Raw genomic sequence first — 23,195 nt, 5'->3', positions numbered from 1 at the left:
AAATAAGGGAGATAAGATGTAAGACAACAAACACTTAAACACACATCCAACTGAGGAATAAGGTGTCAATCTCTCCCTCTAGCAATTCCCTTAAACATAAGGAGTGGCTTTTCTGGAATAACTCACCCTCAGCTTCTGGATAGGGTGTGATAAAACATTTGAAAATTTAAGAGAATCATCTTTCTCTCTAAGTATCGTATTCTTCATATTATACTCTTCTTCTAGTCCTCTGTTTATATCCCTTGATATGAAAGCCACCAGATCTGTTTGTTTCCCCCTCACCCTTGGGGAATCATGTTCAACGGAGCTCCTAATTCTATATCATCTCATATATATAATCCCTGAACTATTGGTGATTTCCAGAGGCAGGAAAGATCTCAATCAGTATCCCACACCATCTAATAAGAGTCTATACAGATTTAAGTCTCTAAATTTTTTTTTTCCTTTACTTCTTTGAATACCAAGTTAAGACGGAAGGATCTAAAAGTAAAGTGGAAACACACCAGGGATCCTTCCCCATTATTGATGTATCAAGTTCAGAGATGGTGTCCATCTTTCCAGTCTCTTTCCAGTGTAGAAAAATGGCTCATGTGATTTGATTTCTGATCCCCTGGTTCATGATTCAGTCAGTCGTGTGGCTCAAAATGTGGTTTGTTCTCCATAAATATTCTCTTGTGTAATACCCAGAGCTTCATGTACTGAATCTGGCTGGTATTGAGGGCTGGTATGTCAGCTTGACAATATTGTCCCAGAGCAGACTTATTTCTAGTCAACATTCCATTGTCCCTAGAGTATAGCCATAATCATCATGAAGTAAGATGACTTCTACGGCCCTTACTGTCACTCTCAAATTTTGAGCAATCTGATAAAGCAGTGGTGTGCTAACACCATCTCATATTGGATTCAAAAGCCAATTCTGTGCATCTCTTCTCTACTTCATATTCGGTGACATTATCTTGACTATTAGTCTTCCTCGGCTGCCATGGTAAAATACCACCGACTGGGTGGCTTAAACAACAGAAATTTATTTCTGGAGGCTGGAAACCTAAGCTCAAGGGGCAAAAATTTGGGTTTATGGCAAGACCTCTTTTCTTAGCTTGTAGTTGGCTACCTTCTTGCTCTGTCCTCATATGGCCTTTCCTCTGTGCACAGGCACTTCTGGTGTCTCTCCCTCTTCTTATAAGGAGACCAGCCCTATCAGATAAGGGCCATGCCCTTATGACCTCAATTTAACCTTAATTATCTTATTAAAGGCCTTATTTCTAAATACCTTGGGAGTTAGGGCTTCAACATATGAATTGAGGGATTGGGGGACACAATTCAGTCCATCACACTTTGGTTACTTGAAATCAGCCATGGTGGAAGTATATACACCACAGAAATTGGCAAAAACCATAAATCAGGGTTTTTTTAATTTTCTTTTTGGAGAGTCAGTGTATCAACACAGCACTGGGATAAAGAAGACCTCATTAAATAAAGGAGCTTTCTGTAAGACACATATGCTTTTATCACATTATTCAGAAGTTAATCCCAAAGTCACATCTAGCTGAAAGGAAAAAGAAAATCTAGTCTTTTTAGTTGGATAGCAATGTGCCCAGCAAGAAAAAAAAATCAGGATTCTGTTTCTAAAAGGAAGAGAATAAATAGACTTTGAGATAGGCAACTAGAATTCTCTTTTAGAGAATGGTACCTCTTAAAACCAACGATTATCCTTCCTTTGGATACTTCCTCTTAGTCATTTTAAGAGTGTGTGTGTGTGTGTGTGTGTGTGTGAGAGAGAGAGAGAGAGAGAGAGAGAGAGAGAGAGAGAGAGAGAGAGAAATAATACTCTGAACACTAAGGCATGTCACATACTCTGAGACCTACCTGCAGTGCTCAGAACTCTCAGATCTTTCACCACCCAACCCAACCCTTTGCCTTATTAATGTTCTTTTTATATGTATATTTCTTTTTAACTTGGTAGCAATTCAGAAAAAAGAAAATTATGTTAAAGTACAAATATGCTAACCAGTGAAGAAATCTTAAGTGCTCTTTTTCTAAATGGCATCTTTCCCTTCTGACACACTTGCACATCTTAACCTGATTTTTTTATTTGAGAAAATATCCTCTAATTTTGTGTTCTTTTTTCCTTTCAGCTTAATAACTTCATACACTTCTAATTACTGCATTTTCTAAAAGACACACCTTTCTAATGGTATCCACAGGTTTGTCACTGACAGGAACTGTTTTGTGCTAAAGGAATTTGAAGTTACTCAGGAACTTGAATTAGTCTCAGCTTATGCCAGAAGTTATAAAAATACATGCGACGTCTTTAAACTAGAAATATTAACTAATGTTTACTCAGAAGGAAGAGGTATTCCTCTGGTACCTGCAGGTCAGCCAGAAAAATATTTTACACAGCAGGGGGACAACCAATTAAAAGTTGAGAGGAATGTAAAAATATCTACAAAGATACTGAATGTCTTTATTAATTAAGAAACTATTCTGGTTAATGTAAATTATAACTTCATAATTCATTAAAAGAGCATGAAAAATACTTTAAGATGTGCCAAATATTACACTGAACCTGCTTAGAAAAATAACAACAATTGATAAGAAATTTTTCTAAGTATCATAATTGAGGGGGACAATTTTAACATATATTAAATATACCAATATTTAGGCAGACCAAAGTTTTAAAGCCACCGATATTTATTTACGAGTAGTGTTCTGGGGCACCTGGGTGGCTCAGTCGGTTGAGCATCCGACTCTGGCTCAGGTCACCATCTCACGGTTCAGAGGTTCCAGCCCCACGTCGGGCTCTGTGCTGACAGCTCAGAGCCTGGAGCCTACTTCAGATTCTGTCTCCCTCTCTCTCTGCCCCTCCCCCACTTGTGCCCTGCCTCTCAAAAATGAATAAATGTTAAAAAAAATTTTAATGAAAAAATAAAAAAATTAAATAGTGTTCTAATCAAAAGAAATCCATATTGATCTCAGTTCCCATAGAAACATTAGGTAGGTTCATTTAAGGTTTACCATGTGATAAAAGGCAAAAATTGGTTCATAAAGGAACACAGCTTCTCAGGCAATGGAAATACAGAAAGAAAATCTCTTAAATTGTTGGATTTGTGAAATATGTATTTTTATGGAATTAGTGAATGTAGTTCTGACTATTCAAAAATACTTTATATTTTCCATAAATTGCTTCAGTCCCTCATCTGGAAGGACAGACCACTTAAATCAAAGAGACAGTGCAGGTTGACAAAGACTCTTGAATGACAAGATGTGAAATTTGAATAGAATTCCTTTTTTTACCATTGCTCCTTTGTAAGTTTGCTTTCTTGTTTATCTATGTTTGATATGAGCAAGGAGTTCCATCTTCTTCCACTATAAGCCTTTTTCTCCTCTTCACAGCTGACTCCAGTACCCTCACTTAGTTTGGTGATTTATGACCTATATTAAATGTATTAAATGTTACTTCCCTACTTTAGCCTAGATAGCAAACAGCAGGATTCACTTTCCTTCTCTTCTGAGTCCTTAAATTAATTGCCTGTATTTTTATTAAAGAGCTGTAAAATGTAGATATCATAATGACTAGAGTCAAAGTAAAATAATGCTCAGGTGGTACAGGGTGCTATTGACGAAAGGCCAATTCAATAACACATATTTAGGGAAGGCCTCCCAATCAGATGAATCCATAGGAATCCTCCAAGGTCTTGATTTAATAACTGACATTCAATAGATAAGAAAATAGATAAGCAAAGACAGTACTTCAAAGGACATCTATCTCTTGGGAAGATTATTCTAAACTCAATAGAACTAATGGTACAAGATATCAAGAATAAATCAGTTCATTTGCTTTCATGTTAGAGTTTAAAGAAATTAGAATATTTTAAGTATCCTATATCAAAGGACTACCAAGCAAATCTTCTTATCATGTATCTCTCATGATTCATCACTTGACTTTCTTTCAGAAGGTTAACACGCCATTGTAAACTCTAATCTTTTTTTCTGAGTGACAAAATCCGTATCTTCTTTACAAATCATCTTCCTGAAATCTACCAAAATTGATTTCATTCGACTTCAGTAACTCCGGAACCCTCTTTACCATATGTGGGCAACTTCAGCTGATGAGATATATGTTATCACTTTCAGGTTTTGTTGCATTTTCTCTTACATTATCTACTGGATGGATACTTACTTTGGGAAGAGAGGACTTTTATACACATAGTTTCTTTATAATACAAGTTAGGTGTCTAGTCAAGCAATATGGGAAGAGAATATTACAGCCTCTTGATCTAGTTAAGCTTAAGATTGCTTTTGTTGGCTTTAAATCTCTCTGAGCAAAATTGTAAGAGGCCCTTTAATCTCTTCAGGAGATAAAGTAAAATTAATGCTTAAACCTTAGAAACTTTTAAATATTCAAAACCTCATCAGGTGGCTAAGGTTAGAGAATAGGCATTTTTGGTCTTGTACTTAATAGCTTATTTTCCAAACCCCAAATGTCTGGGTGACAATTTTCCAGGACTATTTGGGAAATATCTCCATGACAGATAGAGTTTTTAAAGTATGTTCTATAAATAGATAAAGGCTTAATTTTGTTTACTTTTGTTATAATAAAATAACTTTATTTACTGAAATGATTATTTATTGGTACTCTTTCCTAGTGAGCCCAACATTCTTAGGAAACTTTAGCTGTGTTGGTATGTTAATGCAGAATTCACAAGGCAGTATATCAGTCACTTTAACAACTTGTCCACAAAAAGCGTTTTGATGAATGTGTAGTATAAATAGTACTTAAATAGCAGGATATTAAACCTTGTTGCCTTCCCAAAGGTTTTTTTTGTTTTTTTACCGTAACCACTTGCATAAAAGTTCTATAGTTTCAATTGATTCTACCCTTTCTCCTTCCAAATACAATTTTGAGAAATTTGTCTGTAATTAATGAGAATTTTCTTCATGAGATTATTAACAGATACACAACTTTTTTTTTTTTTAATTTTTTTTTTTCTTAACGTTTATTTACTTTTGAGACAGAGAGAGACAGAGCATGAACGGGGGAGGGTCAGAAAGAGAGAGGGAGACACAGAATCTGAAACAGGCTCCAGGCTCTGAGCTGTCAGCACAGAGCCCGACGCGGGGCTCAAACTCATGGACCGCGAGATCATGACCTGAGCCGAAGTCGGCCGCTTAACCGACTGAGCCACCCAGGCGCCCCCAGATACACAACTTTTAATGAACTGTTGTACCATCCTAAATTCTAAAGTATTATGTAAACATAATTACAGATTACGCCAAAAGAGAGTGTTAGTAGTAGAGAGAAAAGATTTAGGGCTTTGCTTTTACCATAATTTTAGCATGTGTTCAGATTCTATAAGGTTTTATTTAATTAAGTCTAAAATTGTACATTATATTCTGCGGGTACTAAGGATAAAAAGAAAACATTTAGTGTCAGAAGTTAGTAAAATTGTTATGAATTCTTTTTTTTAATGTTTATTTTTGACAGAGAGAGACACAGAGCATTGAGCGGGGGAGGGGCAGAGAGAGAGGGAGACACAGAATCCGAAGCAGGCTCCAGGCTCTGAGCTGTCAGCACAGAGCCTGACATAGGGCTTGAACTCACAGACCGCAAGATCATGACCTGAGCCAAAGTCGGACGCTCAACTGGGTAAGCCACCCAGGCGCCCTAAATTGTTATGAATTCTTAAAGATTCCTTCATATTCTCTGCAAGATGTAATACTATGATACATGCATTATATACTCAGCTCCTAACTCTTGTTTGCATTTATAAGATTTTCCTGCTGGGTCTGTCAATGTCCATGTCTACTGTGATGGAGTCATTAAGGCCACAACAGAGATTAAGTACTCTACAAGTGCAAAGGCTGTGGAATACCTATTGGGAGTGGCAAGTCCAGGAGATGGTGTGCGCCAGGTAAGTTCATCTTTGCATGAAATTGCTAATAAGCTGAAGGGCCAATGCTGGATAACGGTATGCATGCTTTGGTATAAAGTCTGAATATTGGTTGAATACGAATGAATTATGGCTTGATAGGAAGGGAAGAAACGGACTTCTGTGGTGCAGAGATGCAGATGAATTAGTTTGCTTAACTCAAGTCATTCTAGATAATGTCACTGGGAGACAGGTTGTCCATTACAAACTCGCTTTTGTGATGGGCTCACTTTAAATTGTCACAGAGCAGATAAAGAAAGACAGAAGGGTTAGAGCAAACTATTAAGAAATGAATAACCTCTCGATCCAGATCAAGACAGTACAAAACAAAAGTACGATCATCTGATGCTTTGAGGTTAAGGAGTAAGACAAATCAAGAAAGAGAGCATATGGCATTAATCTAAGAATTGTTATTTTCACGTAGAAACTTCCAAGCCCGGTGTATATTTTTCTTAGTTTCATTTATTACTGTTACCTGATAGTGAAAATTACTGCTTTATTTTTTTAATGTTTTTATTAATTTTTGAGACAGAGAGAGACAGAGCATGAGCGGGGAAGGGGCAGACAGAGAGGGAGACACAGAATCTGAAGCAGGCTCCAGGCTTTGAGCTGTCAGCACAGAGCCCAACGCGGGGCTCGAACTCACAGACTGTGAGACTGTGACCTGAGCTGAAGTTGGACGCTTAACTGACTGAGCCACTCAGGCACCCCGAAAATTACTGCTTTAAATTGACAGTGTCTATTAGGAATTCCAGAACTGCTAAAATTTTCAGGGAAGTATGCAAAGAGTCATTTTCAAGCCCCAGGTTCTTTCTCCAGTGTGACAAAGCATTACTGAACAATGAGGATTTGGTGAGGAGTTTCTAGTCTCAAAAGGCCCTGGTTTGAGACATTCTCCAGTGAATGTAGATGCTGCCAATGTCCCCATGGATGTAGAATGGAACAATTGCATTTTGATTCGTCTTAAGCCATTGGTTTAATTTCTGGGTTTTTTTTGTTTGGTTTTTGTTACTTCCCACTTTCAATAGAGAGAAAGCATATTTAATATGGAACATTTATCCTTTATGTGCTTATCCCATCAAATTATCAGAGTGAAATAAATGTCATTTTTATAGTACCTGATAATTAGATTATAACCATATTTATCGCCTTGGGTTTTTGGCAGTGAATGGAGAGAGTAAAGGTGGAAAAAGGGGTAACTGAACAGCGAGATCTTCAAAGTTACCGCGGAACACTCTATAACCAAACCATCAATGATAGTGTGGTTGGCAGATTGTCATGAAGCCTTATTATATGTTTAAACTAGTTTGCAATGGGAGGCTTTGTTATTTACGTGTGACACATTTTTCTGTTAGAACAATGGCAAAGGTAAAAATGTCTTAGAGAAGGACAGGGAGTAAAATACCATTTGTCAAACTGGCGAGTCTGAGGACATTTGATAAAATGTCTATATTGTCATTGCAAAGCAAGAACAAAAGTAATAGCTTGAAATACGGATTGTTTCATTTTATTGTGAAAAGTCTCCCTGTCTTCCACTTTAAAACATCCATTCATTACAAAAGGATTAATAAAAGTGATACATTTCATTATTAATATTTCAGTCAGCATAGAAGTAAAGGAACTCTCCAAACACATTTTTATGTTGGTTTTGCCGTTGCGGGAGGAGAAAACATTTTGTACACAAGAAAATTAAATATGATTTATGACTCTAGGATAGTTTTTCAGAATGCTCTAATATGCCAAGTCATAGATTGTTCTACAGCTTTGAGTGAATAAAAACTGGTTTGCATAGTTTTCAGATAACTGGATAATACTATTTCCTTTTAACCCTCAGCATCCGAAATGAGAGGTGAGAAAAGATTATGGTTACATTTTAGGATTCTCCTCTTTACTTATTCCTGGTAGCTTAGTGAAAGGAAGGATGCTAGACAGCCACAGCTTGATTCAGGCTTTTCCTATCAGAAGAGAGCCACTTTGAACCTAAGTGAGTACTGAAAGGAAGAATTATTCTATCTTGGTGACAGCAGACCACAGCATGGTAAGAAGAGACGCTGAAAGATTAAGTTTAATCTATACAACTTAAGACCGCCTTATGAGTTTTGCTACTGTCATCAGGGGACCTAGACCTGTTGTGGAATTTGGATCAAACAAATTCTGAGTTAGAGATTTCGGACTGGACTGAAGTGTACTATCCCAGGCCTGAAGGAAGGACAAGGCTGCAATTCAGTTAGCCTCCATCAAATCTTAGACTAAATATGGCATGGAATTCTCCAGTCCAGTGATAACCTGAGTTATCCCTTTTATGATTTCAGAGATAGTGAAAGGCAGACTCCACCCTTAATGAAGAAGAAAGAAATACAGGGTCATTTCCTTGGTGTGTTTTAGGATTGTTTGGCCTCAAAAGAGGTGTCCTAGCCCACCCTGTGCTTTGCAGGCATTTGGATTTCCCTTTTGACATTTGGCTTTGTTCCCAAGGAGATCATATTTTTTTAATTGCACAAAAAGCTTTGCTTTTCCAATCCAGCATAGAACATTACAGTAATTGTTTCTTTCATATGCTCACTACTCTGTCACTAAATTAGGAAATTTGAATATTTTGCAAATAGTCTACTGAACATCTTATTCAAAGAACAACATACATTGTAATTTTATTCACTGTAGTTATTGTGTATTTGTAAGAACATATACCAGCAGATTTCAGTTTTTTCAGTATCTTATCTACTTAGCCGAAGTGGAATATTGTAAGAAACATCCTGAGTTTTCCTATAAATTTTAATGGCAGATGTGATTTAAGAATCTTAAAAATTAGTAGTGAGATACTTCCTATAATCATTTAAAAGCTATTAGGCATATAATAATGTGAACACTCTGTGAATTTGAAGAAAGAAATAATAAGAAGAAGTCTGTGAGTTTTATTTTTCAGTAATCCTAGAATTTATAATAGGAGACTTTATATTATCATTTAAAAGCTGTTGGGCATATAGCAAAATGACCATTCTGTGAATTTGAGAAAAGAAATGATAAGGAATTTGATTTACTTAGTTTATTTTTAATGATGTCCATTAAATTTTGAATACTTTACCTAAATCATCTTAGTTATCTAACTGCTTCCTAAATCATTTATCTTTTTTGGATAGATATTAAATCCCAGCACGTAGCCTCATAAAGGTGCAATTTCCAGAGCATTACCCAAAATAACAAGTTGAAGAGAGATCAAATGAAAAAATGAGAAAATCCAAAGCCCACCTTGGGAAGATAATTAGAATTCAAGTGCTAATGTTAGAAATACTAGTAACTCCTATTTAACTGAGATAATTAAAACCTTTGAGATTTTCATCCTATTTACAGAACTGTCTGGGGACAACCATAAAGTTAACTTCGCATAGGAACAACTAGATACAATATAAGAAACCAAATTAGGTCAAAATGCTGAAAGAACATAGCAATTATTGATCAAAGCGTTAGCATCGTATTCATTAAAAGAGGTTTTGAAATGATACCACATAACTCTCCTTAGTTGTACTTCTTGTTGGTAAAATATCCTTGTGTTTCATGTGTTGATCACTTTGCATGGGTTGCTTTATATTTATTGAAATCTTATTTTCGTCTTCATGTTAGGTACACTTCATTTCGAGTTTTTATTAAATTGTATATATGATTCAATCTTTGGTTTGCTGCCTGCAAATATTTAATACAGTATGAAGCCAGCTACAGTAGGATGAGGGACACACAGGGAAGACATAGAAAACTCTCATATAATGAGGAATTTCCTAGTTATGAATACTTCTTTTAAAGGTTAGTTTTTTCACAAGGTTAAGTTCAAGTGTTAGCAGGACTCTCCCTTAAAGAATTCTCCGGGAGATTCTTCCCAGGGCCTTTCAGTAATTATTTCTCGGTCCTTGTCTCCCTGGAAAGACTAGTGGACACCTTCCTTCCTCTTTTCATCAGCTCCTGTTGATAAGAGGTGCAAATGCATCTGGTCTCTAAAGTATACTTCACCCACAGTGCCAGTGTTCTCTAAGACCTCCTTTGCTTCAGACTTTCAGTGACTCACTGGATAAGGTCCACACTCCCCTGAATGGCACACAAGGCTGCAGAGTCACAAATCTTACTGCCCATCGCCTCTTACCACAGCATACCCTCCATGTCTTCTTAATTCTCTCCATGACTCCTACCATTTTAGCCCCTCAGGATTGCTCGCTCTTAGCACGTATTCTGCTATTCCTCCTCTCCTCCTTCTTTAAGGCATGGACATTGTGTTTTTCATCTTTGCATACCCAGTTACTTTCGCACAATTAGTTCCTGACACGAGACACCATGACAAAAATGGGAAAACACAAGTACTTGCTTCTCCGTCTAGTGCTCTTTGAAGAAATAAGTGGAGAACTATAGGGTAGGACTATAAACGATGAGATGGGGAATGACAACTGTCCTCTTGAAATACACTGTTATTTATTTCTCAAATTGAATAAATGAATCTGATACCTACCAAAGCGAAGAACTCTCAGAGGCCCATGACACTAGAAAAATGAAGAATTTGTGCTGTAAGCTTGTCTTCATGTTCTACCTCAGTGTGAAGTGTATGTTGCTAATGCCGTTCATTACAGACTTTTAACAGCTATAGGATTCCAGATTCCAGGCTTCCTTTCTCTTGGATATTAAGGAAATGTTTGCTACTCAAAAAATGCCCAAGATTTTATCTCTCTTTCAAAAAGCTGCATGGTATTGTTCCTTTTCCTTTCCCGGAACGTGGCATCATAGCATAGGAGAATGAGTTCTAGATGGGGCAGGAGCAGGAGTTAGATTCTTTAACCGAATCAGCAATCACTTCATGAGAGCTCATTTTCCTTGGTGTGAAAGAAATTTCCTCCTGTGGACAATAGAGGAAGCTAGAATATATGATCTTCAAGGCCACTTCCGACTCACGTATTCCGTAATCTTATGCCAAGAAAAAAAATACTTAAATTAGGAATTGTGACCATTCTTATCAGAGAATTGACTTGCAAATATGTGTATTCTCCATGTAGCCTTTATTTCGTACTTCTTCCTAATTTTCCCTGCCAAGAAGGAATTGATTTGAATTTCATGTATCTCTTATCACCTTTATTACTTGTTTCATATTTCTGATGGGATATTTGAAATGAATACGGAAAGAAAAAATAAAATGCAATTTGGACACTTATTTCTAGATTCATTTTTCATATTGTTTATACCCTTAATTAGAATGGATCAGTAAAAATAAGTCATATCTATTGAAGCTTGGTATTTTACTGATAAAAAAAAGTGACATTTCCTTTGTGCCATGTCTCCACCTGTGGTAACGAATAAGCAGTGGTTAATGATGCCTTATTAGAGTAGTTCAGACGTAAACAGTAATAGTCACCCCAGGTACCATTGAGTCAAACAGGAACATACCACTTAGTACCCTCATCCACTTATTTAGGGAAAAACAAATTGGTTAACTTTAACAGCAGACATAGCAGCTGATGTAGGGGAAAAAATAAATATTTCTGGGTGCAGGTACTTAGCCAGTAATACAACATAATTGTAGTTCTCTGTAATTGTCTTTTTTTTTAATCTATTAATTTTTATTTATTTTATTTATTTATTTTTCAATATGAAATTTATTGTCAGACTGGTTTCCATACAACACCCAGTGCTCATCCCAACAGGTACCCTCCTCAATACCCATCACCCACCCTCCCCACCTTCCCACCCTGCATCTACCCTCAGTTTGTTCTCAGTTTTTAAGAGTCTCTTATGGTTTGGCTCCCTCCCTCTCTAACTTTTTTTTTTCTTCCCCTCCCCCATGGTCTTCTGTTAAGTTTCTCAGGATCCACATAAAAGTGAAAACATGGTATCTGTCTTTCTCTCTATGACTTATTTCACTTAGCATAACACTCTCCAGTTCCATCCACGTTGCTACAAAAGGCCATATTTCATTTTTTCTCATTGCCACGTAGTATTCCATTGTGTATATAAATCACAATTTCTTTTTTTTTTTTTTTTTTAATTTTTTTTTTCAACGTTTTTTATTTTTATTTTTGGGACAGAGAGAGACAGAGCATGAACGGGGGAGGGGCAGAGAGAGAGGGAGACACAGAATCGGAAACAGGCTCCAGGCTCCGAGCCATCAGCCCAGAGCCTGACGCGGGGCTCGAACTCACGGACGGCGAGATCGTGACCTGGCTGAAGTCGGCCGCTTAACCGACTGCGCCACCCAGGCGCCCCTAAATCACAATTTCTTTATCCATTCATCAGTTGATGGACATTTAGGCTGTTTCCATAGTTTGGCTATTGTTGAAAGTGCTGCTATAAACATAGGGGTACAAGTGCCCCTATGCATCAGCACTCCTGTATCCCTTGGGTAAATTCTTAGCAGTGCTATTGTTGGGTCATAAGGTAGATCCATTTTTAATTTTTGAGGAACCTCCACACTGTTTTCCAGAACAGCTGCACCAGTTTGCATTCCCACCAACAGTGCAAGAGGGTTCCCTGTTTCTCCACATCCTGGCCAGTATCTATACTGGCCTGATTTGTTCATTTTAGTACTCTGACTGGCGTGAGGTGGTATCTGAGTGTGGTTTTGCTTTGTATTTTCCTGATGAGGAGCGACATTGAGCATCTTTTCATGTGCCTGTTGGCCATCTGGATGTCTTCTTTAGAGAAGTGTCTATTCATCTTTTCTGCCCATTTCTTCTCTGGATTATTTGTTTTTCGGGTGTGGAGTTTGGTGAGCTCTTTATTGATTTTGGATACTAGCCCTTTGTCTGATATGTCATTTGCAAATATCTTTTCCCATTCCGTTGGTTGCCTTTTAGTTTTGTTGATTGTTTCCTTTGCAATGCATAAGCTTTTTATCTTCATGAGGTCCCAATAGTTCATTTTTGTTTTTAATTCCCTTGCTTTGGGGGATGTGTCAAGTAAGAAATTGCTGCGGCTGAGGTCAGAGAGGTCTTTTCCTGCTTTCTCCTCTAGTGTTTTGATGGTTTCCTGTCTCACATTCAGGTCCTTTATCCATTTTGAGTTTATTTTTGTGAATGAGGTAAGAAAGTGGTCTAGTTTCAATCTTCTGCATGTTGCTGTCCAGTTCTCCCAGCACAATTTGTTAAAGAGACTGTCTTTTTTCCATTGGAAAGTTTTTCCTGCTTTGTCAAAGATTAGTTGGTCATGCATCTGTGGGTCTAATTCTGGGGTTTCTATTCTATTCCATTGGTCTATGTGTCTGTTTTTGTGCCAATACCATGCTGTCTTGATGATTACAGCTTTGTAGTAGAGGCTAAAGTCTGGGATTGTGATGCCTCCCGCTTTGGTCTTCTTCAAAATTACATTGGCTATTTGGGGTCTTTTGTGGTTCCATACAAATTTTAGGATTGCTTGTTCTAGCCTCGAGAAGAATGCTGGTGCAATTTTGATTGGGATTGCATTGAATGTGTAGATAGCTTTGGGTAGTATTGACATTTTAACAATATTTATTCTTCCAACCCATGAGCATGGAATGTTTTTCCATTTCTTTATATCTTCTTCAATTTCGTTCATAAGCTTTCTATAATTTTCAGCATACAGATCTTTTACATCTTTGGTTAGGTTTATTCCTAGGTATTTTATCCTTCTTGGTGCAGTTGTGAATGGGATCAGTTTCTTTATTTGTCTCCCTGTTGCTTCGTTATTAGTGTGTAAGAATACACTGATTTCTGTACATTGATTTTGTATCCTGCGACTTTGCTGAATTCATGTATCAGTTCTAGCAGACTTTTGGTGGAGTCTGTCGGGTTTTCTATGTATAATATCATGTCATCTGCAAAAAGTGAAAGCTTGACTTCATCTTTGCCAATTTTGATGCCTTTGATTTCCTTTTGTTGTCTGATTGCTAATGCTAGCATTTCCAACACTATGTTAAACAACAGCAGTGAGAGTGGACATTCCTGTCGTGTTCCTGATCTCAGGGGGAAAGCTCTTACTTTTTTCCCCATTGAGGATGATATTAGCTGTGGGCTTTTCATAAATGGCTTCTATGATGTTTAAGTATGTTCCTTCTATCCCTACTTTCCCAAGGGTTTTTATTAAGAAAGGATGCTGAATTTTGTCAAATGCTTTTTCTGCATCGATTGACAGGATCATATGGTTCTTACCTTTTCTTTTATTGATGTGATGTATCACATTGATTGATTTGCTAATGTTGAAGCAGCCCTTCAGCCCAGGAGTGCATCCCACTTGATCACGGTGAAAAATTCTTTTTATATGCTGTTGAATTCGATTTGCTAATATCTTATTGAGAATTTTTGCATCCATATTCATCAGGGATATTGGCCTGTAGTTCTTTTTTTACTGGGTCTCTGTCTGGTTTAGGAATCAAAGTAATACTGGCTTCATAGAATGAGTCTGGAAGTTTTCCTTCCCTTTCTATTTTTTGGAACAGCTTGAGAAGGATAGGTATTATCTCTGCTTTAAATGTCTGGTAGAACTCCCCTGGGAAGCCATCTGGTCCTGGACTCTTATTTGTTGGGAAATTTTTGATAACCGATTCAATTTCTTTGCAGGTTATGGGTCTGTTCAAGTTTTCTATTTCTTCCCATTTGAGTTTTGGAAGTGTGTGGGTGCTTGGGAATTTGTCCATTTCTTCCAGGTCATCCCGTTTGTTGGCATATAATTTTCATAGTATTCCCTGATAATTGTTTGTATTTCTGAGGGATTGGTTGTCATAATTCCATTTTCATTCATGAGTTTTTCTATTTGGGTCATCTCCCTTTTCTTTTTGAGAAGCCTGGCTAGAGGTTTATCAATTTTGTTTATTTTTTCAAAAAACCAACTCTTGGTTCATTGATCTGCTCTACAGTTTTTTTTTTTTTAGATTCTATATTGTTTATTTCTGCTCTGATCTTTATTATTTCTCTTCTTCTGCTGGGTTTGGGGTGTCTTTGCTGTTCTGCTTCTATTTCCTTTAGGTGTGCTGTTAGATTTTGTATTTGGGATTTTTCTTGTTTCTGGAGATAGGCCTGGATTGCAATGTATTTTCCTCTCAGGACTGCCTTCGCTGCATCCCAAAGCATTTGGATTGTTGTATTTTCATTTTCGTTTGTTTCCATATATTTTTTAATTTCTTCTCTAATTGCCTGGTTGACCCATTCATTCTTTAGTAGGGTGTTCTTTAACCTCCATGCTTTTGGAGGTTTTCCAGACTTTTTCTTGTGGTTGATTTCAAGCTTCATAGCATTGTGTTCTGAAAGTATGCATGGTATGATGTCAATTCTTGTATACTTATGAAGGGCTGTTTTGTGACCCAGTATATGATCTATCTTGGAGAATGTTCCATGTGCACTCTAGAAGAAAGCATATTCTGTTGCTTTGGGATGCAGAGTTCTAAATATATGTCAAGTCCATCTGATCCAATGTATCATTCAGGGCCCTTGTTTCTTTATTGATCCTGTGTCTAGATGATCTATCCATTACTGTAAGTGAAGTATTAAAGTCCCTGCAATTACCACATTGTTATCAGTAAGGTTGCTTATGTTTGTGATTGTTTTATATATTTGGGGCTCCCATATTCGGTGCATAGACATTTATAATTGTTAGCTCTTCCTGATGGATAGACCCTGTAATTATTATATAATGCCCTTCTTCATCTCTTGTTATAGCCTTTAATTTAAAGTCTGGTTTGTCTAGTATGGCTACTCCAGCTTTCTTTTGACTTCCAGTAGCATGATAGATAGTTCTCCATTCCCTCATTTTCAATCTGAAGGTGTCCTCAGGTCTAAAATGAGTCTCTTGTAGACAGCAAATAGATGGGTCTTGTTTTTGTATCCATTCTGATACCCTATGTCTTTTGGTTGGAGCATTTACTCCATTAACATTCAGTGTTATTATAGAAACATATGGGTTTAGAGTCATTGTGATGTCTGTAGGTTTCATGCTTGTAGTGATGTTTCTGGTACTTTGTTCCTTGCAACATTTCACTCACAGAATCCCCCTTAGGATCTCTTGTAGGGCTGGTTTAGTGGTGATGAATTCCTTCAATTTTGTTTGTTTGGGAAGACCTTTTTCTCTCCTTCTATGCTGAATGACAGACTTGCTGGATAAAGGATTCTCGACTGCATATTTTTTTTTCTGTTCATCACATTGAAGATTTCCTGCCATTCCTTTCTGGCCTGCCAAGTTTCAGTAGATAGGTCTGTCACTAGTCTTATCAGTCTCCCTTTATATGTTAGAGTGTGTTTATCCTTACCTGCTTTCAGAATTTTCTCTTTATCCTTGTATTTTGCTAGTTTCACTATGATATGTCATGCAGAAGATCGATTCAAGTTACGTCTGAAGGGAGTTCTCTGTGCCTCTTGGATTTCAATGCCTTTTTTCTGTCCCAGATCAGGGACGTTCTCAGATTTGTTCCAGTACACCTTCAGCCCCTTTCTCTCTCTCTTCCTCTCTGGAATTCCTATTATACAGATATTGTTCCATTTGATTGCATCACTTAGGTCTCTAATTTTCCCCTCATACTCCTGGATTTCTTTATCTCTCTTTTTCTCAGCTTCCTCTTTTTCCATAATTTTATCTTCTAATTCACCTATTCTCTCCTCTGCCTCTTCAATCCGAGCTGTGGTCGCCTCCATTTTATTTTGCACCTCATTTATAGCATTTTTAGCTCCTCATGACTATTTCTTAGTCCCTTGATCTCTGTAGCAATAGATTCTCTGCTTTCCTGTATACTTTTTTCAAGCCCAGCCATTAATTTTATGACTATTTTTCTAAATTCTTGTTCTGTTATATTGCTTAAATAGTTTTTGATCAATTTGTTAGCTGTCGCTACTTCCTGGAGTTTCTTTTGAGGAGAATTCTTCCATTTCATCATTTTGGATAGTCCCTGGGGTGGCCAAACTGCAGGGCACTTCCCCTGTGCTGTCTGGAGTAACTTGTGTTGGTGTGCGGGGCTGCAGTCAGACCTGATGTCTGTCCCCAGCCCACCACTGGGGCCACAGTCAGACTGGTGTGTACCTTATCTTCCCCTCTCCCAGGGGCAGGAGTCACTATGGAGTGGTGTGGCCCCTGTCTGGGCTACTTGCACCCTGCCAGGCTTGTGGTGCTGCTTTGATGGCATCTGGCCTATTAGCAGGGTTGGATCCGCAAGGTGCACAGGGGCGGGAGGGGCAGGCTCAGCTCGCTTTGCCATCGGTGGTCCCCTGCGGGAGGGGCCCTGCAGCACCAGGAGGGAGGCTGAACCATCAGAGGGATGGATCCACAGAAGCACAGTGTTGGGTGTTTGCCTTGTTCCCGCGGAGCTGAGCTCTGTCTTCCAGGACTCAACACCTCTCCCTCCCAGTGTCTTCTCTCCCTCCCGCTCTCCGAGCAGAGCTGCTTACTTTTAACATTCCAGATGTTAAGTCCCGCTGGCTGTTAGAACTCACTCCATCCGCCCCTCCACTTTTGCAAATCAGACTCAGGGGCTCTGCCTTGCTGGGCGGGCTGCCCCTCCACCACCCCGGCTCCCTCCCGCCGGTCCGTTTAGTGCTCATTGCCTCTCCACCCTTCCTACCCTCTTCCATGGGCCTCTCATCTACACTTGGGTCTGGAGAGTCCATTCTGCTAGTCTTCTGGTGGTTTTCTGGGTTATTTAGGCAGGTGTGGGTGAAATCTAAGTGAGCAGCAGGACGAGGTGAGCCCAGTGTCCTCCTATGCCGCCATCTTCCTGTAATTCTCTATCTTATAAGCCATCTCAGTCCATATTGGCCCCATTCATTTTAGCTTATGTTTACTGTTTAGAATATAGTTTATTAATGACATTTTAATTTATGGTTTCTGCTCACTCAGTGTAAAAAAATACTCCCTCCATTTTTTTATTTCTCCCAAACTAAGTATGTCTCTCACTTCTTACATTTCCCTCTCCTCTTGTCACTGGGGTGGCTTTGACTGCCCTTTGCAGAGGATGTCTGTGTGTCGGTGTGAGTGCTGCCTGTTTCCAGCCCCATTCATGTGCAGCCTCCTGCTTTACTACTTAGTTCTTCAGAGGTTTCAGATCTTCAACCATAAGGAATGTTTCCAAACATTCCACAAGTCAGAAAACAAAGCACAAGTCAAACACAGTTAACAATGTTCCTCCATAGCTATTATTCATAGCAAGATAATTAGAGAAAATTAGAGAATCTGCCTCTGGAATGAATCCCAAATCATCAATAACCCTTTGGAAATTAGAAGACTGAAAAATCCTTGCAGCAAAAATGTGTTTGTTTGCATTTTTTAAAAGTCATTATGCATTCTGTGGGCCTCTTTACTAATAATAGTTAATAGTATCGACAGTAAGATAAAGAAATAAAGTAAATATGTAATCTGGGAACTCTAAATTGTGTTTAGCATTCATGAACTATGCTTCTACAGTAAACAGCATCAAGACACAGGAGATGAAGTAAAAGAAATATCTGGCAAGGAAAATTCAACTTCTAAGAATCCTGCACCCTCTCCCACCTCTTCCTCTCCCTCCACCCCCCACCCCATCAATCTTATTTACTTAAGTAGCAGCACACACATTGATATGGTACATCAGTTTTGCTAAAGTCCCACACAACAAATCCAGTGGATATTTTTCTTGTTCAGTTTAACATTACTTTCAGTAGCAAATAACACTATTGACCAAATTCACTTTCTTGATGTTTTTCCCCCCTTAGTTTTCATGAAGCCATATGTGTCTGGCTTTCCTCCTACTTCCTTACTCTTTCCTTCTCAATATCCTTTGCCATCTCTTCTTTCTGTGATCTGGAAGATAAAGTTTCACTTTCAATGTTTCAATTGATAGTCTGTCTTCCTTTCTTTTTTTTTAAATTTTTTAATATTTCATTTATTTATTTTTGAGAAAGAAAGAGACAAAAAAGAGCATAAGCTGGAGAGGGGCAGAGAGAGATGGAGACACAGAATCCGAAGCAGGCTCCAGGCTCTGAGCGGTTAGCATACAGCCTTACGCTGGGTTCAAACTCATGAACCATGAGATCATGACCTGATCAGACACTTAACCGACTGAGCCACCCAGGTACCCCAACTGTCTTCTTTTCTTTATAAATATTCCCTTGGAAGGTTATCTCATTAACTTATAAGATCAAATCCAAATATGGTTTTCCTTTAAGGCCCAGTCTTTCTACCTCCGGATAGACGTCATCCTCAATCCTGTTGAAAAGCCAGATACATCAGAGTCTCCCTAATACCTTCTATTGTCTCTCCCAACAAGTTTAATCCATGACTAAGCTGTTATCAGTTTTACTTCCTAAATATTTCTCATCCCTCTCCACATCCCTTCAGTTCTAAAACTTCATTCATCTGCTTTCTCTTGTGCCTAAACTACAGTGGGCTCCTAACTCATGCCCCACCACAACACGTGACCTCACACATGACCTTCTTATCTCAAGTCCATACTGTGAAGGTTTTTGTTTTTTTTTTAAAGATCTCAGCAGGTGATGTTCTTACTCAAACTCTTCAATAGATTCCATTATAGTATGGATTAAAAAAATAAAATCTTTAACATGGACAATATGTCTCTATAGACACCATCCCCTCTGTTTTTCTCCAGCTTAATCTCACTCCCCATTCCTGGCCAGCTTTTGGTTCCTGGACTTACAAGTTCCTAATCTCCTACCACAGGGCCTTTATATAAGCTCCATTTTCTAATTGACACACTTCCAGTCTCCTTTCCCCTCACTGTCTTCCCCTAGTTAATTCTAATTCATCCCCCAGATTTTAATTCCAGCATCTCTCCCTCAGTGAAGCCTCCCTTGACCTTGTACATCTCCCTATGTATCTCTTTATAACACAGACCACATTCTAATTTGACATCTGTGTGTGTGACACTTTGTCAAATTAATATCTGCCTCTCATTAGACTCCAAAGTCAACAGGGCAGAGAAATTGTCTGTTTGTTACCCCTGTTTCATCTCCAAAGCTAAATATGCTATCAGACATATGGCTGCTGAATACCTAGTTGGTCCAATGAAAGAATGAGAGGGTGAAAGCATTTTTGTACACTAAGCTCCCACCCAACCTCAAGCGATGCAGCTCTCAGAGCCCCTTGTTCCAACAGCCACCTGCTTCGCATAGCGCAGGCACAACCCTTTTGCAGAGCTCTGGGTAGTGGACTGTTGGTTGAAGTGGGGGTGTTTCTGACTGAAGCAGAAAGAGCATGGAAAAGAAGAGAAAGACAACAAAGGAAGAAATCAAGTGAAGATAAGACAATAAGACCAGTTCTAATTGTCTACGTTGGGAACTAGCACCTCAAACAATGCAAAAAATAGTTTCAAAAATGTAGGAAATCATGTCATTGTTTAGAGGCTTTTTTGAAAGACATTTCTTTGACTATGTTAGTGCTCTATTTGTTTTTTTAATTTCTATCTTATTACCTAATTAACATTAAGCTGTTACAAAATGGTTGGTAAAAGGGGGGAAGGGTGAGAAAAGTCACGGTTCTTATGACTGTGCTTCCTAAATGCCTACGATAGGTAAACTTCGGTTTTTTGTTTGCTTAATCTTATGGTCTTAATCTTAAGTATATCTATTGATGAATCTATTTATGTCCTTAAATATGTCTAATGTCATTAAATGTATATATTAATTAATTATTAATGTCTATTATTAATCTGTAAAGGTTTGATCAAATTAAAGCTTTGAGACTTTTTGGCTGTTTGTACAGGGGAGTCACACTGAGAGATTCAGCATAATCAAGCTTCTATAAAACTTCTAGAAAAGTTTTTTTTTACTTTATCCAATTGCCTTTACATAAATTTTTATGTTTATGCACGACTGATGGAAATGGCACTAAATGCTACTTGTTCCCCAGAATTTCATTTTCCTCAATTATGTGATAATATAACTTTTATGTGGGCACAGGCTTGCACTCCCTCATTCCCTTGGAGCTCAGGCGCAGCCATCTAACTAACTAATGGCCAGTGGCGCATTGGTGGAAGTGATAACGTGCACATTCCTGATCACATCCTTCAAAGAATGGTAGAGTCTCTCCTTTACTGGTTTCTTTCCCAGACTGGCTACAGTGAGAACAAGGGAGTGATGGATGAAGCATCTAGGACCATGAAGATGAAGTATCACAGCAAAATAAAATAGAGCCTGGATCCCTTATTCGGGGAGTCACCACATCAGTCCTAGACCACCTAATTTCAGGCTTTCCTGTTAGAGAAATAGGCTTCCATCTTGTTTAAAGCCACTGGCATTTTGGGTCTCGGTACTACAGTAGCAAAACCTATGTTCTAATTAATTTAAAAGATATGTGTTATTTAATTTAAAAATTTAGAAGGAAAAAAATTATTTTGTTCAGTTGCTGAAAAAGCCACTTTGGGGAGCAGGCTCCTCATTACGGACTTGTGCCCTTTTCTAAATCACAGCGACTATATTTTACGAGTAGCTCACATTATAGTATTTAGAGAAAAGAGAATTAATATGTACTGAATATTTTACATATTTACTCATTTAAACTCTTACATAATTTTCTCAGTTAAGTATTTTTAAGGTCCATAACTAATGATTCCTGGAGCAGGAATTTCAACACAAATTACTCAGATCTCAAAACATATTTTTTTCTTGTTATAATATTATTTTCTTGTTATTTAAAGATATTCGAGAGGCGCCTGGGTGGTTCAGTTGGTTAAGCGTCCGACTTCAGCTTAGGTCATGGTCTTATGGTTCGTGAGTTTGAGCCCCGCGTCAGGCTCTGTGCTGACAGCTCAGAGCCTGGAGCCTGCTCTCAGATTGTGTGTCCTTCTCTCTCTGCCCCTCCTCCTCTCACTCTCTGTCTCTCTATCTCAAGAATAAATAATTAACATTAAAAAAAAGATATTCCACAATTCTATGGATACTGACTCAGTAATAAATGTAAAGTATTTGAAGGGAGTCTTAAACTGCAGTTTTATAATTTCATATTTACTTTTGCATATGTAGTCACAGATATGTTGAAATTCTAAGAACTGACTCACCCAAAATTAGAAAAAATAATTTAACAAAGAAAAATATCTCCTTTATCTTACCCTATTCACTTATTTAGATTATTCCTTTAACTGCTTGGAGTCAAATACTCATAAAGTTTAAAAAAAGGAAAAAAAAAAGGCTTTGCATAACCCCAACAAGTGTTTGCTTTGTTCCTTTGCCTATTATTTTCTTTACAAGCTGCAGTAGGAAATTTTGGTTAAGATATGTTATATAAACTGGTTATCAAATTCCTTTAAATAGCTATTTTGGCTCACTTTCACAGCACACATTGTGAACAGTGGAACAAACAAAATGATCTTTCTTTTACTAGTTAAACTTAAACAAGCATAAACATTTGTTATAATAAGAAGAACATGTTTTCAGCTCAACCATTGACTTTCCTTTTAGAAATCTGAAGGTAAAGAGTAAAATGTTGTAAGTATTTAATGGGCTTGGCCCTGTAACATTTTATAACCCTCCCATGGTTATGTCACCGAAGTTGTTTGTCTTGCTAACCAAGATACTTAATTATTACTGTCTTTCTCTATCAGATCTGAAACATTAATATTTTGTGGCCAACCTTACAGATTTCTTCACCCACCATCAATGCTTAAAACCCCTCTTCTTTGTCTGCCTCTACTATGGAAGATGGGAAAGATAGATTCTCACCTTTTTAACCACCCATTTAGCTAGAGGCTGTCATGTAAGACAATTTTAGACGATGAGACACAAGGGGACATCTTTGGAGCTTTTACTTTCATGGTTAAAAAAAGAAGAGGAATAGATGTGGTTGGCAGTAGACACCTTTACTGTCCCCCTTCCACGTATGTCCCTTTCCTTCTAGTTTCTGGATTAACACACGATGTTTGGAACTGCAGTGGCCATCACGAAACTATGGGACCATAATTTATTCTTTACTCAAATACTATTTCAAAATGATTTTATTCCTTTCTCTGTGGCTGGAATGTAGTATTAAATGTAGGGTGTTTAGAATGTAAAGAAAGACATTAAGTTAAAATACTTACTAGCTTTGCACTTTTAGGTGTTAGCTAAGGGTTTTTTAACTAATTTTTTTCACCATAGTTATCACATCTATTAAAAAAAGGCATTTAAAAAATCTACCTCGCAGGAATGTTATAAAAGTTTTGAGGCAAATTATGTAAAGCTTATGGAATTCTAGGTGCCCAACATGTAGTTATTATTACAACCTATTGAGTCCGTTTCATTGTACAGACTTAGCCTACACCTACATATAGCCTTTCCTACCAATCCAGTCATCTGAAGCATCTCCTAACTGCTTATAATATGATATGATATGATATGA

The 23,195-nt window shown here is 37.8% G+C and overlaps 1 protein-coding gene across 1 annotated transcript in view; it reads left to right on the top strand.

Moving 5' to 3' along the window:
- The window catches only part of BANK1 (B cell scaffold protein with ankyrin repeats 1), a 309,831-nt gene that overhangs the window by 93,270 nt on the left and 193,366 nt on the right, over window positions 1–23,195 (top strand). The window contains exon 5 of the mRNA XM_058721799.1: window positions 5,773–5,912. Within this exon, the coding sequence (XP_058577782.1) occupies window positions 5,773–5,912 (140 nt within the window). The remainder of the gene's footprint in view (window positions 1–5,772; window positions 5,913–23,195) is intronic.

The sequence above is a fragment of the Neofelis nebulosa genome, chromosome 3, assembly GCF_028018385.1.
Source record: "Neofelis nebulosa isolate mNeoNeb1 chromosome 3, mNeoNeb1.pri, whole genome shotgun sequence".
Lineage (NCBI taxonomy): Eukaryota > Metazoa > Chordata > Mammalia > Carnivora > Felidae > Neofelis > Neofelis nebulosa.
The sequence above is the reverse complement of the archived record's forward strand: the minus strand, read 5'-3'. Positions and strand labels throughout refer to the sequence as shown.